At 39.4% G+C, this 19,510-nt stretch overlaps 3 protein-coding genes across 3 annotated transcripts; all 3 read left to right on the top strand.

Moving 5' to 3' along the window:
• Positions 1-2,377: 2,377 nt before the first annotated feature.
• M430DRAFT_35267 (hypothetical protein) lies at positions 2,378-3,240 on the top strand. Its single transcript, XM_024866710.1, has one exon. The coding sequence runs from the start codon at positions 2,390-2,392 to the stop codon at positions 3,182-3,184; it is 795 nt and encodes a 264-aa protein (XP_024719990.1). The 5' UTR covers positions 2,378-2,389; the 3' UTR covers positions 3,185-3,240.
• Positions 3,241-3,383: 143 nt separating this feature from the next.
• Positions 3,384-4,793, top strand: M430DRAFT_121826 (hypothetical protein). Its single transcript, XM_024861822.1, has 2 exons — positions 3,384-3,720; positions 3,852-4,793. Exon 2 carries the CDS (start codon positions 3,883-3,885, stop codon positions 4,687-4,689), a length of 807 nt encoding a protein of 268 aa, XP_024719989.1. The 5' UTR covers positions 3,384-3,720; positions 3,852-3,882; the 3' UTR covers positions 4,690-4,793.
• A 315-nt stretch (positions 4,794-5,108) lies between these two features.
• M430DRAFT_19467 (hypothetical protein) lies at positions 5,109-15,381 on the top strand (the record flags this gene model as incomplete). Its single annotated transcript, XM_024864081.1, has 3 exons — positions 5,109-5,348; positions 15,260-15,280; positions 15,340-15,381. The coding sequence occupies 3 exons, from the start codon at positions 5,109-5,111 to the stop codon at positions 15,379-15,381; spliced, it is 303 nt and encodes a 100-aa protein (XP_024719988.1).
• Positions 15,382-19,510: the final 4,129 nt, after the last annotated feature.

Genomic DNA, 19,510 nt, shown 5'->3' with positions numbered 1-19,510 from the left:
AGGTCTACTATAAGCTTAGCTTTAATTACTAAACGCTATATAGTAAACTAGGCTTTAGTCTTATTAAATATAGTAGTATCTAAAAGGAGCCTCTTTTACTACTTAGCTAGCGGCTTAGCTAGTAGCCTTATAAGGACGATAGTAGTAAGTAATAGTATTAAGACTATAGACGATAGTATTAAGACAGCTAAGACTAGTATAAGAAGTAGTAGGTTTACGTATTAGGCTACCTAAGCTTAGAGCTATTATACTACTTACCTTAACTACTTTACTTTATACTCTAGTCGTTCTCTTTACCTTAGTTTAGTAAACAACTACTCTTAGTTATCCTAACCTCTAGACAAGCTAGTAAAAGGGGTTTAAAAACTTATTATTAGGTAGTCTTGCTCTATCTTATACTCTTATACGACAGAGCTATAAGAAGCTCTAATTAGATAGAAAGGGTTAAGAGTATTCTAATATTAGGGGTCGACGACACAATACTTAAGTAAAGTCGATTTATTCTATAAGAAGAATACTCTAAAGAAGAAAGAAAGGAAAGGGTTTATATAAGGCAAGAGGCAGGAGAAAACTCTACTGTTAGGGCAGGACAACAATAGTCCGGTTAGTCACGTGCTTAGCACTAACCCCTTACCGGGTTCTGACCCGTGACAATGTTAGTCCATGTGAGAATGTTAGGGTAGGACTAAACTGGTGCGAACTAGAAATTCAATTTCTACCTACCTTAGGTAGGTCGTACAACTCAATCTTGAGGCCAGTACACAATCTTTATTTAGGTATAAACGCGTAGATCGGATATTCAAAGAGTCTTAACTAGGAGTGGCTGTCTATTAATGCAGGAAGGTTGAATCTTGAAAGAACTAAGGTAAGGTAAAGTACCTAGGTAGATAAGGTAGATGTTGAAAGATCGGACCAGATAGCAGCCTTACCTTACCTTACCTACCTAGGCAGGCATCTATATCACGTGACTTGTCTTTTAAAGAAAGCTAAAAATAACATCTCTACGGCAAAGGGGATCGGGGCCTAAGGCCGGGTAAGATAAGCGACAGCGGCCAAGATAAGGTAAGCGACAGCAGTTCCTCCTTTGCCGCGATCTATCTCTGCCAAGTCAAGGCAAGGCGCGAAGCAACAGCAACAGTTACAGCAACGACGAGCTTAACAACAAAATCCAGTTAGTTGTGGATGATGAGAGGCCACTAACTGCTAAGCGGAAGCAGCTGTCCTTGTCCTACGAGTCTACGACAGCCCAACGCAAAAGAAGCGCAAGCACATGGCTTCTATTTTTAATGATGATGATGTGAAAGAGGCTCTGTTGCTCATTGAGAGCGCCAGGCTGCCTCACCCTTCTGGCCCGCTGCTTTCATCCTTTGTCGTCGAAGCTCTCAACCCTCGACTGGCCGCTCAGTATGTACTGCAGACATGTCGGTCTGATCACAACCGACAAGCCGGTCTTCTTCTAATTGTGTCTGATTGGAGTTATCTTGTTGAGTCCTGTACGTCGCCTACATATCGTATCCTTTCCTATCCTTGATAATTAATAGAAAGTTAAGTTACAAAACACGGCTGTCCTCCACCAATGCCTGATGCCGTCACTCAGACTGCCATCGCCAAACGTGATGGCGATAAGTGCTGCATTACCGGCAAAGCCGGTAGTTTCTGGGATCCGTTAGTCGTTGTTCCTATTCTTCCCGTTCCGTCTCGCTGGATTGAAGATGAGGTATGTCCAGTCGTCCAACACGATCATGATGCGACGAGAACCTGACCCCAGTCCTTGAAAGCCCCGAATCTTCAACATGCTCGGTGCTTTCTTTACCCCCTCCTACCGCGATTGGTGGCTTGCCTATACTCAAAGGCCCGAGGACATGAACCCCTATCGTAACCACTGGCTTGTCCGTAAGTCAGCAGCCAAGGCTTTTGCTCAGGGTTTTGTAAAATTAGACAGATTGCAGCCGTCCATGGTCGAAGTGAGTTGCGACCGATGCACAACACAGGGACTTCCATTTTTTTTCTTCCTCTTCCTTGCTGTGCTGATACCTTGGAATAGTATGAGGTCAAACATGTTTTCATTGGAACGCTGGATCCGATCGATATCGACGGTTCTTATCCGCTGCTGGGTGATCATTCTCGACTTCATACCGAGAAGGTGGATCCACGCTTCGTGGGGACTCATGCTCGACTTGCCTCGAGCATTCGGTGGCTCGATATTGCCAAGCAAATTGCCCTGAACATGGAGATTCGACCATCCCCATCGATGGGCCGCGCAAACCATTCAAGAACAGATCCCCAGCCTGTCCAAAGGAGTGCATTCTTTTTTACTGGCCTGATGAAGACTGCGTGCCTCGCAGTTTGGCTCATGGTCCCGGGTAGGGTCCGAGTAGCCGCCTATAAGATGCTGCGAAAGGCAGGACATCGCCTTTACGGGAGACCCAGCGCTTACGAGCTCGTCCAGAGACTACCTTTCGGGCTCTACCTAAAGTATCTAGGAGACCCCGACGGGTTTTGCAACGAGTTCAACGCCTTGCAAATGGTCCGCCAGTATACTTCGGTCCCGGTGCCTCAGCCGCTTGACTTGGTCATTATGCCAACAGAATCAGATGACCCATTTTATTCCCATGATGCATACCTTCTCACGTCCCGCGTTCCAGGCATACCTCTTTCACGCTGTCACGATTTGCTATCAGACAAAGACGGCGCTGAGTTTGTTGCTCAGATGCAGGACTACCTGACCCAAGTACGAGCTATCCCCAAGACCGTCAGCCCAGAATATGCCATCTGCGACACTTTGGGCGGGGCATGCAGAGACCCTCGCATTCACGAAGCTAATCCTGTCGGGCCTTTCGTGGACGAGGCGGCTTTCAGCCAGGTCCTGCGGAACCCGGACGAGCCGAGCCGCAGAGGACACAAGGTTGTGTTCACGCATGCAGATCTGAATTCCCGGAATATCTTGGTTGACCGGGTCATCCGGCCGGATGGGTCTCGGGGCTGGACGGTGACGGGGATCGTAGACTGGGAGAATTCCGGGTACTACCCCGAATATTGGGACTATACTAAGGCGTTGTTTGAGGGATTCAGGTACACTCAGCGGTGGCGCGACTTCATGCACGATATCTTTAAGCCGTTTGGGGACCTGTCAAAGGAGTTCGAGATCGAGAAGAGAAGTTGGGAAGAGGGCGATTATGTATGAACGGCAATGCTACGCGACTAATGCTCCGCCGCGGCATGGCACCTCTCTAATCACTGCCTGGATCCTTCTACATTATCATTGTAGACTAGGTATCCCGCGCCTATTCACAATCGCTTATTGGTTAGGCGATAATGTCACTAAGTCAACCATTCAAAATGTCTCCGAGACGCACACTTTGGGTCTTGGCCACATAGGATCCAATGATTTGGACCATTGAGATGTGTTGGCGAGAGAATTTTGGCCAGATCCCTTTTCTGCCACTACTTTAGGCGCCCAGCAGGTTTTAGCAATTCCCTTGTCCTTTTTCAGCGGCCGGATCTTTTAATAGAGCTGTTGCCATGGCATGGCTATTTTAAAACGTTTCCCCGCGTTAATATCAGTCCCGTCGACATCGATGGCAAATTCTCGAAGCATTGTAACATCCCACCAACATACCTAAGAATCAAAGTATCGGGGAATTTAAATCAAACATACCTTCCTCCCAAATCAAATATATTGCCACCAGATACATCAAAATTCAGGGCAGACTTGCTAAGGTTAGTCAGCGTTCTAGAGGTGCTGAGGAGGTTCTTCTATATCTCTGTACTTGAACTCATCACTTTCAGGCTTTCATCAATACCATCGTCAATTCCATCCCTTTTTAAGACTTCCGCTAACCTATTCCTAGATACACACCATCTCCTTCCAAGTTCTTAACCATGGATCTCCCCTTCATCACCATTCCTCCCTCCGCACCTCACACGCACACGGTCGTCTTCTTACACGGGCGCGGAGACACCGCCAAAAGTTTCGCTTTATCTCTGCGTTACTCACGGGACTCACGCAACCGCACGTTTCCGGAGATCTTCCCCTCCTTCCGGTGGGTGTTCCCCCAGGCTGAGGTGCGGCAGTGCGCAGCCTTTCCCGGCGACAAAATTCCGCAGTGGTTTGATATCTGGAACGTGAGCAACTTCTCGGAGCGTGAGGAGCTGCAGGCGACGGGTCTGAGGGAGAGCGTTGCCAGTACACTGCGCATCCTTGCGAATGAGGCCACCCTCTTGCGCGGACAGTGGGATCGCCTTGTGCTGGCTGGGATTAGCCAAGGCGCCGCGACTGGCGTGCATACGTTACTGAATCTGAGTCTGCCGCCGGCTGTGGAGGAGGGTCAATCGGTGCCGCGCAGACTCGGCGCCTTCGTTGGGTTTTCATGCAGGATGCCCTTCCCCGGGAGGTCGCTCGCGGCGACGAGGAGAGTACTCGGCCTGGAGGGCGTCCCGGACACTGATGAGATCCTACTCAACACGCCTATGTTGCTTGAACACTGCGTCGATGATGCACTTGTTCTAATAGAAAATGGCCGGGGCTTGCGCGATACGTTGCGGGGGTTTGGCGCGCAAGTTACGTGGAAGGAGTATCCTCAGGGAGGACACTGGTTCAACTCACCGGCCGGAGTAGATGATGCTGTGGAGTTTCTGAACAGCCACATTCTTAAGAAAGCGTTGCCCGACTCGATGGATCTATCTTAGAGAGAGATCCTTGGCCCGTCTCTCTCCTAAAGTGCATGTACAGTCTTCCTTCACCTTATGTTCTAAGCCAAAACAGACTGTAGCAGCCGCATAGCTCAATGCTGATATGATAAGCCTCTAAATCAGAGGTTACACATGATATTATGCATATAATAATGTGGGAAACGTTATAATATACCTGGTACCTATCTATTATAACGCACCTGAGGTAAGATACGATCTAACATATTTTATAATTATAAACTTACCATCCCTAGGTACTTGAAAGCCCCCTGTTGCTTTAGTGGCTGACGTGATCCTCATGGCGTTGTCCGCCCTTTTGAAACCTGGGCTTTTCGCTTTAGAACAACATCTGCCTCTCTCTTCCTGTTTCTCGCTTCACTCTTCCAGAGCCTCTTTCCAACCACCATCCTCTCACCATGTCTCCTTTTGACGGCGACGGCGACCTACATCCCAACCGCCATCAACCCCTCATCGATGCCCTCACAAACTTCTATCGTGTCCTCGCAGAAGTCTGCTACATCCAGCCTTCTGACATTCACTTCCCCCCCTACGGACCAGAATTCAATACTTCTCTCGGACTCTCGCTTGGCTATAGCCCCGAAAGTCTCGAACTCTTGAGTAAACTACCATATTTGTCGCAAGAGTGTGATAATGCGGTATTATCACGTGTCCCATTTTCCTATGACAATAGTACAACTTGAGAAAGGTACTAATGACTTCTGAAGGTCCAATTAGACGGAGCATCTACAACCCCTCTAACCTACCTTACCGATCCTAACGATAAAGATGACTAGGGAATCTAGAAAGATGCACGTGATCCCCTAAACCGGGCCCCTCCTACCAGCAAAGATCGTAGCCGTGACTTAGGGACAAGTATATAGGCAGTAGTTACTTTACGATATACATTCTCGTTGGTATTTCCTTTCCGTACCTTTTTACGAATCTCAACTCTACAACGCGAGAACAAGAAGTTCGTATAGGTTAACAAGGAGAAAGAAAATAGGCACCCTAAGATCCTGGTGTACAAATTATAGCGACATCCTAACTAGCGCAGACATTTTGGTCCTTCTATCGTAAATTTGTAATCCCCCTCTGTACTCCTCTCTAAATAGAGTTTAAAATATGTTTCCCTAGGGTTAGAGGTTTATTATTAGTACTATTAACAGTACTACCTTTACCTCTTAAGATACGCCCTTCCTAAGACCTGTTACTAGAACGTAGTAAATAAGATCTAGATACCCTTTAGGTACTATACTTTATACTAACGCCCTTAAGGTACTTCTCTTAAGACGTATCTTATTTATAGTATTAAACTAAGGTATACTTACGTAACTAAAAGGCCTAAGGTAGAACTACTTAAGATTTTATAAAGAGATATATATACTACTAGATTACTCTTATATATATATATAGTACGTCTTAGCTTTACTAAGTTAAGAGGCCTCTTACTACCTTACTATAATAATATAATAAGAACTACTTAAGAGTCATAATTAGTTAAGCCTTATCTAAGGCTAAGGCCTTTATAAAGAGTCTAGTCTAGCGTTCTACCTTTACTCTAAACCTCTTTAAGAGAATACTAATACTACTATATAATAAGAACTAAGAAAAGACGTTTATCTCTTTCTTATTAAATCTATATTTTATCTTTAAGTAGTGCTACTTACTAAGACTTATTAATTACTTACTTTTTATATAGATATACTAGACATCCCTTAACCTTAGAATACTAAGGGTTTTAATAGCCTTATTTAAGTACCTAATAGTATTATTTTATATAAGAAGTTTATATAAGGTTCTTTTTCTTATAAGCTTTTTCTTCTCTCTTTACCTTTATTAAAGGCCTACTTATCTTACTAGTAATGTATATATCTTAAGAAAGGTACTAGTAAAAGTAGTTATTATTAAGCTATTTAAGTCTATTCTTATTCTAAACTTTTCCTTACTAATACAAGTACTTTATCTAGACTTAACTCTTTTAACCTTCTTCTAAGAGTAAGAACGTTACCTTAGCTATATTTACTATATTATATAACACTTCTTTAGTATATTATATATATAAGACTTGTACTCTTTATTAACTCTATACGTATTGTATCTATAACTGTTTATAGCTCTTTATTAAGTTACGACCTCTATCTATCTTATAACTAAGTTTAATAACCTTTATCTAAGTTTTATAACCTTTATTTGTTTTATAACTAAGTTTTATAACCTTTATCTAAGTTTTACGACCTTTGTCTGTCTTATAACTAGGTTTAATAACCTTTGTCTAAGTTTAATAACCTTTGTCTAAGTTTTATAACCTTTATCTCTAATTATAACTTCTTTTTATCTTTTTAAGAAAATAGCTACCTTCTTTTTCTTACTATCTACTTTTTACTATAGCCGCTAGTTTTACGACTTTTACTATTAAGGTTATTAGCTCTTACTCTAGTTAAGTTTTAAGACTTCTTAGGTCTATTCTACTTTTTACGACTTATTATTAGAGATTTAGGCTCTTACTTATCTAAGTTTCTAGACCTCTTACGTCTACTTTTATAACTAGTCGTTAAGAATATAAGCTCTTACCTTAGTTAAGTTTATAAATATCTTAAGTCTATATAGATCTACTATCTCTTAAAGTCGACTTTATATAAGTTTAATAACTTTACTAGTTAAAGGTAAAGGTCTTACTTAGTTATGTTTTAAAGACCTTTTTAAGTCTTAATAAGTTTAATAACGTCTTAAGTTAAGAAAGTACTATTCTTTTAAATGTTCTTATTTCTTATAGTAAGACTATCTTATAAACGCCTTCTTCTTACTTCTTACTACTACTTTTACTAATACTACTTACTCTTTATAATACTATTATTATATCTTTTCTTATATCTTTTTTAACGCTTACTTTACTTACTTTACTTACTTATTATATAGTAAGTAGTTAATATCTATTACTTACTCTTTACCTTACTCTTTATATAGCTATATCTACTTTTACTACTTTATCTAGGTTAGGATCTCTTTCTTTACTAAAGTAAAGTATTACTTATACTCTTATAAGAACTCTTTTTTATAGATATAGTATATCTCTTATATTTATATCTTATGTTAATACTATAACAGATCTTCTTAGTACTCTACTTTTATACTTAATAAGATATCTACTAGCTTAAGTCCTAGTACTTACTTTACTTTTCTTATAAGTAGCCTACTTAAGTAGCCTTACTTCTTTATTACCTTTTACTACTACTATTAAAGAAAGCCCTTAAGTATTAGCTCTTTTCTTACTCCTTACTTTTACTACTACTCTTTAAGCTATAGTACTTTCTAGAAGTATATAAACTACTTATCTTTTTAGAGCTAGATAATAAACGCTTTACTTTACTCTTATAATACCTAGACTAAGAGGTTTACTATAGCTAGCTATTAGAAGTACTCTTAAAACTATGTCTTAAGGTCTTTAAAGTACTTAAATAGTTACTAAAGGCTATATAAGTATACTATTAAGAAGTAGTATAGCTCTAGCTTTTCTACCTTTATAATCTACTTAAAGAGGCTCTTAAACCTCTTAACTACTACTATAAAGGCCTTATTATTTACTATACTCTCTTCTTACTAGACTATTATAAGTAGCGCTTTATACTTAATAATTAGTACTATATACTACTAGTATACTTATATATAGTATACTAGTCCTTATCTTACCTTAAAGACCTTAAGCTAGTATACTTAGCTAACTATACTACTAAACTACTACTTTAGGTATACTAAGAAGTTAATACTTATTACTATTATTAAGAACCTAAGGTACGTATATATTACGACTTAAGAGATAGTCTACTTATATACTATAAGCTCTCTCTCTTTTACTACTATTATTACGTATCTATACTTAGCTAAGTTTAGCTATAGCTAGTTCTCTCTTATCTACGCCTTAACCTTTACTAAGAGTACTTATACCTTATTAAGCCTTTATATTATAAGTACCTTATTGTCTATATAAAAGAAGTATATTAAGAGCCTTACTACCTTATTATTTACTTACTTAAGTAGGTCGTTAATATATAAGTTAAAGAGCTATAAGAAGAGTAGTAAGCCTTAAAGTACCTCTTACTCTTACTTAAACTATACTAATACCTCTTTATTTATAAGTACTTACTATACTTACTTTATAAATATTAGCCCTTATAAGAAAGAGTATACCTTTAGTAAGTACTTATACGCCCTTAGCTTTTAGTTAAGCTATACTTAAAGGACTATATTAAATACTACTTAAAAGTTAAAAAAGACTACTATTATCTACTCTTAGGTTATAAGTACTATATATACTATAACTACGTTTATATATGTTAAGTACCTTAGCTAGAACTTAGCCTAAGCCTAGTAAAGACGTACTTACTCTTTCTCTTAGTATATATATAAGAAGAGCTACTTAAATACCTTTTAAAAGATATATATAATTAAGATAAAGTAAAGGTTTACTATATCTTACTACTACTTATTGTCTTTAGTTAAGAAGTATACCTTAGCCTAGTTTTATACTTATAGCGTCTCTTCTTACTATATATATAGAGAAAAAACATCTCTCTCTTAAGGAGCGGTATTTTTAGAAAACAATAGCTACTACACTTATTAAAAGGACCTTAAAACACTCCTTTAAGTGCCCTCTTCGACTTCTATCGTTACACGATAGCGTACCTACTAGTGCCCTTAGGGGAACCTACTAGGGACGGTCAAAATAGGCCAGAAGGACCTAGAATCTACCTAGGCCGACAATTACTTAGTATTACTACAGAAATTTATAAAGTAATATCGTAGGCCGATAGGCAGGCCTCTAGCGCCAGACGCTCTCCGGCGATACTAAGTATTAAAAAGTTAGTCGACAAAATCAAACGCGTCGCAAAAACTCTTTACGCGAGTAACGACGACGCTAAGGCCCCGGAATAGGCCTAACGAATAGCCTCCTTAATTAAGAACATTAAAACTAAAGTCACGAACCTTAGTACGTAAGGCCGACCGACGTACGTAGCGATAGCTAGAAGAGGAGCGCCCTAAGCCTACCTAGCGACTAGTAGCCCCTCGACCTAGACGTTCAGGTATAAGGACGTTATAGAGATTAAGAGGAGGATTAGAGTTAAGCTCTTTATAGAGGATGTAGAGAGGTTTAAAAACATTGATTATAAGACAATAAAGGATAAGATTAATGTAGCCCTCCCGGGCGCCCTAGTACAGGCTGTTTACAAGTACGGGAATAGAGGCTACACGCTTTACACAAAGGACTTAGAGAGTATAAGGCGAATGTAAAGAGATTAGGGCTAGGTAACGTCGACCTTTAGTAGAGTAGAGGTGTTCCGGACTACACTACTAATAATTGTACATAATGTTAAGGTCAAGAGAGTAGGCCTTAAAGAAGATTCTCTAGAGAGAAAGGAATAGATCTAGGCTATCTAGGCATTAAACCTAAGGATCTAAATCGTTAAGTCGTTCTGGCTAGTCAAGACACGCGCCTAAGAGAAGTAGTAGACGTCCCTTGTCTTAGGTATCCTAGACTTTAAACACGCGGAAAAGGTAATTAAGGAAGGCTTAATAGTAGATAGTAAACTATACTACTACGCCCTCTACTCCCCGGGAGTATCCCTAAACTAGTGCTTTAAGTACTAGGAGATAGGACCTTACTAGTTAACTACATGTTTAAAACAGGAAACTTACGGAACATACGCGGGCTCTTACTAGACAAAGACATACTAAAACTTATAAAATAGAGAGAAATAGAGATGTGCTAACTATAAGAAGGGAGGACACTAGGCCTAGGACTAGGCGGCCTGCCTGCTACTATAGAAAAAACTAAATGAGGTAGAGCGAGCGGCCTTTATAAGGCCTAGTAGGTATTGTTAAGGAGATCTGATTAACACTAGAGTAGCCCTAGGCCTAACCCCTGCTCTTGTCCTAAGCGACCTAAAACACTCTATAGGAAGACCGAGAGTTAATACTCTAATAGGCTAAGAGGGAGCTATGCGCTAATACATACAAACCTTTAGCCCTTAAGTAAGAGATACGAGCCCTCTTACTAGTTTCCCGAATAAGAAGAGAAAGAACAGAGAAACTAATAGCTCTAACTCCTGGCCCCTCCCTCTCTTAACACTAAGCTTTAGAACCTCTATAGTACCTAGCCGTACAACTCTAGTCGTCTTTATCCTAAGCTAGACAGAATCCTAAACAGATAAAATACTTGTAAGCCAGGACCCTCTATAGAATTAGACCGGGACTTATTTAACATACTATAATATAACGTTAACAAAAAGAAGGACGTCATGATCGCGCTACTCTAGGACCCCTCCCTAGCCTAGTACGATATCCTGGCTATTTAAGAACCCTAGTACAATAGACACGACTTTATAACTGCCTTACTAGGCCTCTAGTAGAGACTAATCTACAGACAGGTAGAGGGTACAAGAGTAGTAATATATATAAACAAAAGGATCGATTAGACTACTTAGACCTTTAATACCCCTTACCTAGACCTGTGCTAAGTTAGCCTTAAAGTCGACGTTATAGGCACTCTAACACTAGTTAAAGTCACAAACATCTACAACCCTTTCCCTCTTAACAAGCATACCCTAAGAGGACCCTCTACTCTCCCGGCCCTCTAGAAGGAGCTAGACAACTAAAGCTACAAGTATATAGTAGTAGGGGACTTTAACCTCTATTACCTTATGTAAGAGGGCAGAGCCTCCTAAGACCTAGAGAGGATGTCAGACAAAGTAATAAGTATTTTATAAGACTTTTTACTCGGGATTACGATACCTATTAGAAAACGAACGTAGGGAAGAGGAAACTACAAATCCTATATCGACCTAGCCCTAATCCTAATCGAATTTAAAGATCTCCTTAGCTCTTATAGGGTAAAGCCGGGACACGACCTCTAGTCTAATCACTTTCTTATTACTATAAAGCTTAGATTTAAGGCTAAGAGCTACGTCCTACCCTTATAAAGACAATAGAAAGCGACCGACAAACTAAAGCTCCTCGAAATCCTATAGGGCTCGGTGCCGGTAATCTCTAAGCTACGTACTCTAGGGGATATTAACAACTAGCTCTAACTACTTATAGACTCCTTAAATTAGGCTATTAAAGTAACGGTCTTATAGCGAAGGGTAAGCGACAGGTCTAAAAGCTTCTAGAACGAGGAGTGTAGTAAGTAAGTAAAGAAGGTAAGACAGGCAGACCTAAGAAGGCACTAGAGGGGAGGCAAGAGAATTCCGGAGGAAACGATAAGAGAGTAGTATAGAATAGTAAGAGAAAAGAAGAAGGTAATCCTAAAAGCCTAGACCCTCTACTTTAGGGCCCTAGTCTATAAGGCTAGCTAGCGTAAAGGAGGAATGTAACAACTTAAACGATAGGCAAAGAACAGAAGCTACTTGCCTAGACCCCTGCTACAGTTCCCGACCCTCTACCCCTAGGGCAGAAGGGCCCTAGTTAACACCTACAAGAAGAAGGCTAAAGCTTTCTAAGACGTTTTCTTTGCCCTAGCTCTTAACGCTGATCTTTTAGACATCTTAGAATACTAACACCCCTAAGACAGGCCGGTTGACCCGAGAAGGAGACGATATAGAGACAGTCTGTTCTGCCTATAAGAGTTCTTAGTAGATAAAGTTTACGCTACAATCAAGAAGCTTAAGAATAGGAAGGCCTTAGGCCCGGATAGGATCCCGAACGAGATCATTAAAATGTCGACAGAAGTCCTGCTCTAACACTACACTTACCTCTTTAACTACTGTGCCCGGGTCAGGTACTTCCTAGAGAAGTTTAGGGTAGCCTAAACTATTGTGATCCTAAAGCCGGGGAAAGACTACTACTAAGTAAAATCATATCGACTAATTGCCCTCTTTAACACCCTTAGAAAGACTCTAGAGAAGCTAGTCGCTATAAGACTAACTAACCTAACAGAGGATTACCGACTCTTTCTAGTACACTAAATAAGGGTATAGAGAGAGAGAGACACAACTACAGCGCTAGAACTAATTACAGAACAGATCTATAGGGCTTAGTAAAGTAGCCTAAAAACGGCGGCGTTAATACTTAGCCTAGACATAGCCGGGGCCTTTAATAATTTATCCTACCTAAGGCTCCTTTATATCTTACGTACAAAGGGGATCCTAGAGTAGATAGTCTAACTAGTCAAAGGCTTCTTCTTAGAGAGAAGTAGTTTGATTAGGATCGATAACTATACTAGCCCCTTCTTTAAAGTCCCCTCCGGAATTCTATAAGGCTCCCCCCTGTCCCTTATCCTCTTTCTGTTTTATAACTTAGAACTAGTAGAACAGTATAACACTACCCTATAGGAGGGAAGTGCCGTTAGATTTGTTAACGATATAAACATTATTGTCTAGGGCAAGACAACAGAAGGGAATTGCTAAGGGCTAGTAAAGATTTACTAGGTGTGTTCTGACTAGGCCTATAGACATAGGGCTGTCTTCGAACTAACGAAATACTATCTACTCTACCTAAGTAAAGGACAAAAACATAACCTAAACGCGGGCCTCTCTCTAGGTGATATAGAGATTGCCCTAGAGCCGTTAATCAAGATCCTTAGCCTTATCCTAGACCTAAAGCTAACATAAGGAGCTTACCTAAAACACCTAAAGGGAAAGATAGAGAGGCAAATACTAGCCCTAACCTGTACTATAGCCTTGACGTAAGGCATAACAACAAAGAAAGCCTGTCTAATATACTGCGCGGTTATCTCTCTAGCGCTTACATACGCCTCGGCGGTTTAGCTCCTAACTACAGACCTTACTAGGGGTCTCTTAAGGATAGTAAAGTCACTCTAGAAGATCTAAAACAGCGGCCTTAAGGTAGTCTCTAGAGCGTTTAAGGCTACCTTAATCGAGATCTTGTATACTAAAACAAACGTACCCCTAATCTACCTTTACCTTAAATTCCTCTAAGGGACTATACAGGCAAGAGTATAGCTTACAAGCTATAAAGCCGTTATTTAGAACGCTAGAGACTAGATATAGAGGAACACAGATCCTAGTAGGGGTAGGCCCTAGTCTAACCTAGGGCCTACCCTAGTAGAGGTTAAAGAAAGATAGGCAAGGAATAAGCTTAGGGGCCGGAATGTAATATAGGACAAGGAACCTAAGACGCCCCTCCTACTAGGAGAGCTCTCCCTTACTAAGGCACGAGGTATCTTTAAGAAGAAACTCTATAAGGATTAGAATGTGTAGTAGAAACACTACTAGTAGGACAACCCTAGGTCAACCCCTGCGTAGTAAGGAGAGCTAGGGAAAGAACGTATAGAGAGATACAAATCGATAACAAAAGCAGAATGCTCTCTAGTACTAGCTATTAGGACAGAGAAGATTAGTCTCTAAGCCTTCTTAACCTAAAGAAAGGTCCTTACCTACTTAGCGGATTGCCTGTACAGGTAGAGGTTCTAGACAGTAAAGCACATTATTACTAGATACCCGGATTTTAGAGAATAGAGGGCGTACCTAATCGAACAACTAGGCCCGTTAGACTATTAGGTAATTACATCTGACCCGGGTCGTCTCTAGAAGGTGGCCAGATAGCTAATAGGGCTAGGCATCCTAGGACAGTACCGCCTTATAGTCTAGGCCTTAGCTAACTAATTAAACACAAGAAGGACATAAGGAATACTTAAGGTAACCTAGGGTTTAACTAACACTAACATTTATTAACTAGGATAGGACTCGAACAAAATAGCTATACTACTAGAACATACTCGGGCTATAACTAACACAAAAGAGCCGTATAATTCCGACTAGAATCTATAACGCTACCTACCTAAGTAAGTATACCCGGGCTATACCTAGGATTACATACGACTAGAAAGGAGAAGAAACAACAAAAGGAAAGAAGGAAACAGAGCGAGAAGACATTACCTTAAGACAAAACTAGAACTAGGAAAAAGAAAAACCCCCTCTAATCAAAGAAGGACTAGAGCCGATTATAAGCGGTAGTATTATTAATAGGCATACGATTCTGTCGCTTGTTAGCTACATTTACAAAAAGAATAAAGAGACCTTACAATAGAGTAAAGGGTCCGGATTATTATCGCTATACTAGCGTTAAGCTAGTCTAACTAACTAGTAATCTCGTAGGTAGTGTTATCCAAGAGGCAGCGGCGGGTTTAGCCTAGGCCCGCTATCTTATAGATAAGGCACTAGGAACTCTTATACAAATTCCGCTACTCGTTAGAGGTAGTAAGAGGAAAAACAAAAGAGCCGTCTACTATATAAGGTAGAAGGCAGGTAGAAGTAATCTTTTAAGCCGAGGGGACAAAGAAGCTAGGGCGAGTAGTAACAACAGAGCAAGCATACTTTACTACTTCTCTTACCTAAGAGAGGTGTTTAAGAGGAATCTAGCTAAGGGGTTAGCAAGGGCTAAGAGAAAAGGGGCTAAGGGAATTATACTTTATCGTAAGAGGAACGCTACTAGGCACAATAATTACAGACGTTATCCCCTAACGCCTTCTTATATTAGTGCGCGGGGTTTAAAAACAGCATTTTAATGTAGTAAAGACAGTAACCCTAGGAGGGCAACTACTCTATACTAACAGGCTCCTACTGCCGTACACGCGGTAGGCGTACTACCGACCCTAGGTAAAGGTTAGTAAGGGACAGTACTAACATAAGACAGTACACATACTACTCTATAATACAGGTCTACTCTAGCGACTAACCGATAAGGTAGCGACGCCCCTTATAGCGCCGCCTTCTCCCTAATTAGCCGCGGTAGGCCCCTCCCTCTCTCCTTTCTTATCCCTACCCTTATTAGCCCTACCGACTCCCTCTCTTCTCTCTCCTCCCTTAACCTCTTTAGTATCCTTAGTATCCTCCCTCTTAGACTCCTTAGTACCCCTTCCCCGGGCTTAGACTAGTACATCTCTTGCTAACTTATTAAAATAGTCCGGGTTATTATTATTATTAATACTATCCTTGTCTTTATCTCTTCCTTTATCTTTATCTCTATCCTTACCTTTGTCTTCCTCTTCTTCCTCTTCTTCTACCCTACGCGCTACAGCTACTACTTCTTGCTTAAGGAAGGCAGCGCGCTTTGCGCGGACAGACCGGATAAGGGAAATTAAGGGGGAGGCATCCTAGAGAGGCGGTAGAGCCTTAGTTCTACGGGCATACATGCCCTTAGTAAGGCCCTTCTTCTTCTTCTCCCTTTACTTTATCTCTGTCTCTATCCCGGTTATCGTTATCGCTATCGCTGTCGTCTACACTACTATCTTTGTCGTCGTCGTCGTCTTTAGCTTTAGCTTCGGCTTTAACTTCGGCTAGGCTACTACCTTTCCTAGTGCTACTCTTAATCCCGGCTTAGCTAGCGTCCCCTCCTTCCCCTTTCCCTACTTAGTAGGGGCAGGGGGTAGAGAGGGACGCGGGTTAGCCGCGGGCGCGGGCCGCTTAGTAGGCTTTGGCTACGTAAGGTAGGAGCGTTAGTCTAAAGGCAAGTAATAGAGAGTACTAATAATAAGGAATACATAAACCTTTAATAGAGTATCTAGACTAATCCGGGCGAAACCTTCCTCTAGCTCTCTAGAGGTAGATCTACAGGCACTAAACATTATAGGGGGGCCAGGAGAAAACACCCTAGACCCGCCTTAGGAAAGAGCAAAAAGGTCATTATTATTAACATTATTATTATCGTCGAATCTACCTAAGACACGAGTGCTAGATCGTATAAGGATAGACCGATTATCGGCCGAATCGTTATATGTCTCTACTATAGAAGAACTAGCCCAGGGAGGCTTACTAGTATAGACACGCTTACTAGTAGACTAGTAAAGCAGAGGGGGGTAGTCGCGTCCCCGCTTCTACGGGGTTACAGTAGGGGCGGCGTAAGGCATCTTAAAGGAAGGGACGACTAGGAGATGTTAAAGGTGCTTTAGGATTTTGATTCTAGTTTTAGAAAGGGGAGTTTAAGAGTAAATAGAGAGAAGGAAAAGGTTGTAAGTAAATTAGTAAAGAGAAAGGTAGAGAGGTAGGATGTTTATACAGAACACAACAAAGACCCCCTACCGGCAAGTAACTAAACAAGCGACAGGAACTAAACTAGATTCGGTATAGAACAATAATTAAGACAACAATTAGGACAGCCCCGGGCCTACATTAGGACAAGCCCGCGTAACGTCCTAGCTAGCAAACAAAGGCTACGCCTAACACGCGTACAGAACCGGTACCTAGGGCAGTTATAAAAGTAATTTACGATATAAAGAGAGGAGGAGGCTTATAAGATTAGAATTTTTTATTTTAAGAGTTAAAAGGATAGCGTATAGACAAATAAAGGGCAACCCTTAGGCAGGAACTAGGGTGACTACAGGCGGTCATTATTTTCTTATTTCTAATCTAAGAACAAAGTAGAGTACTAGGAGTAGTCTAGCGTACACAAGGCGTACTATATCTATAGCGATATCTATAGGCTTATGTAGAGGAGATAAGGACATAACAAAAGGACCGGCGATACTACGGCGCCTTAGTAGGAGGGTTTTATTTTCTTTCCCTTTCGTAGAACTATATGTATACTAAAACTTAGATTAAACTCTTATAGTACCTAGTATAGGTATTTAATAGAGGAAGATGTTACTACTACTACTATATATATATATTATAAAGGTATAAGAGCTATATCTTAACTACTATTATCTTTATAACTTATAAGAACTAGATATAAATCTTATTTACTTTATAGCTCTTATTAGCTACTTACTTTCTAATCTCTTCTTTAAGCTTAGCCTAGGGTTAAGGGTTTATTGTTAGTACTGTTAATAGTACTACCTTTACCTCTTAAGATACGCTCTTCTTAAGACTTATTACTAGAACGTAGTAGACAAGATCTAAATACTCTCTAAGTACTATACTCTATACTAACGCCCTTAAGGTACCTTTCTTAAGACATATCTTGTTTATAGTATTAAACTAGAGTATACTTATACGACTAAAGGCCTAAGGTAGAACTACTTAAGATTCTATAAGAAGATATATATACTACTAGATTACCCTTATATATATATATAGTACGTCTTAGTTTTACTAGGTTAAGAGGCCTCTTACTACCTTACTATAATAATATAATAAAAACTACCTAAGAGTTATAATTAGTTAAGCCTTATCTAAGGCTAGGGCCTTTATAAAAGGTCTAGTCTAGCGTTCTACCTTTACCTTAAACCTCTTTAAGAGAATACTAATACTACTATATAATAAGAACTAAGAAAAGACGTCTATTCCTTTCTTATTAAACTTATGTTCTATCTTTAGGTAGTACTACTTACTAAGACCTGTTAATTACCTACTTTTTATATAGATATACTAGACGTCTCTTAACCCTAGAATACTAAGGGTTTTAATAGCCTTATTTAAGTACCTAATAGTATTATCTTATATAAGAAGTTTATATAAGGTTCTTTTTCTTATAAGCTTTCTTTTTTTTCTTTACCCTTATTAAAGGCCTACTTGTCTTACTAGTAACGCGTATGTCCTAAGGAAGACACTAGTAAAAGCAGTCCTTATTAAGCTATTTAGGTCTATTCCTGTCCTAAGCTTTTCCTTACTAATATAAGTACTTTACCTAGACTTAACTCTCTTAACCTTTTTTCTAAGAGTAAGGACGTTACTTTAGCTATATTTACTATATTATATAGTACTTCTTTAGTACATTATATATATAAGACCTATACCCCTTATTAACCTTATATATATTACGTCTATAACTGTTTATAGCTCCTTATTAAGTTACGGCCTCTACTTGTCTTATAACCGAGTTTTACGACCTCTGTCTATCTTACAACTAAGTTTAACGACCTCTATCTAAGTTTTTATAACCTTTATCTGTCTTATAACTAAGTTTAGTAACCTTTATCTAAGTTTTATAACCTTTATCTGTCTTATAACTAAGTTTAGTAACCTTTATCTAAGTTTTACGACTTTTATCCTTAATTATAACCTTCTTCTATCTCTTTAAGGGAATAGCCGCCTTTTCTCCCTTACTATCTACTCTTTACTATAGCTACTAGTTCTACGACTTCTACTATTAAGGTTATTAGCTCTTACTTTAGTCGAGTTTTAAGACTTCTTAGGTCGACTCTACTTTTTATAACTTAGTATTAAGGATTTAGACTCTTACTTATCTAAGTTTCTAGACCTCTTACGTCTACTTTTACGACTAGTCGTTAAGGATATAAGCTCTTACCTTAGTCGAGTTTATAGACTTCTTAAGTCTATATAGATCTACTATCTTCTAAGGTTAATAGTATATAAATCTACTATTCTTTAAGGTTAATACTATATAAGTTTAATAACTTTACTAGTTAAGGGTAAAGGTCTTACTTAGTCGTGTTTTAAAGACCTTCTTAAGTCTTAACAAGTTTAATAATGTCTTAGGTTAAGAAAGGTACTATTTTTCTAAATATTCTTATTTCTTATAGTAAGACTATCTTATAAACGCCTTCTTTTTACTTCTTACTACTATCTCTACTAACACTACTTACTCTTTATAATACTACTATTATATCTTCTCTTATATCTTTTTTAACGCTTACCTTACTTACTTTACTTACTTATTATATAGTAAGTAGTTAATATCTATTACTTACTCTTTACCTTACTCTTTATATAGCTATATCTACTTTTACTACTCTATCTAGGTTAGGATCCTTTTCTTTACTAGAGTAAAGTATTACTTATACTTTTATAAGAACTCTTCTTTATAAATATAGTATACCTTTTATATTTATATCTTACGTTAATACTATAATAGATCTTCTTAGTACTTTACCTTTATATCTAATAAGATATCTACTAGCCTAAGT

The sequence above is a fragment of the Amorphotheca resinae genome (genome assembly GCF_003019875.1).
Source record: "Amorphotheca resinae ATCC 22711 unplaced genomic scaffold M430scaffold_7, whole genome shotgun sequence".
Classification (NCBI taxonomy): domain Eukaryota; kingdom Fungi; phylum Ascomycota; class Leotiomycetes; order Helotiales; family Amorphothecaceae; genus Amorphotheca; species Amorphotheca resinae.
This window is presented reverse-complemented; position numbering and strand designations above follow the sequence as displayed.

What these genes read in the sequence shown, in the direction of transcription:
- M430DRAFT_121826 (XM_024861822.1), top strand. Translation starts at nt 3,883, where the DNA reads ATGGATCTCCCCTTCATCACCATTCCTCCCTCCGCACCTCACACGCAC.
- M430DRAFT_35267 (XM_024866710.1), top strand. Translation starts at nt 2,390, where the DNA reads ATGCTGCGAAAGGCAGGACATCGCCTTTACGGGAGACCCAGCGCTTAC.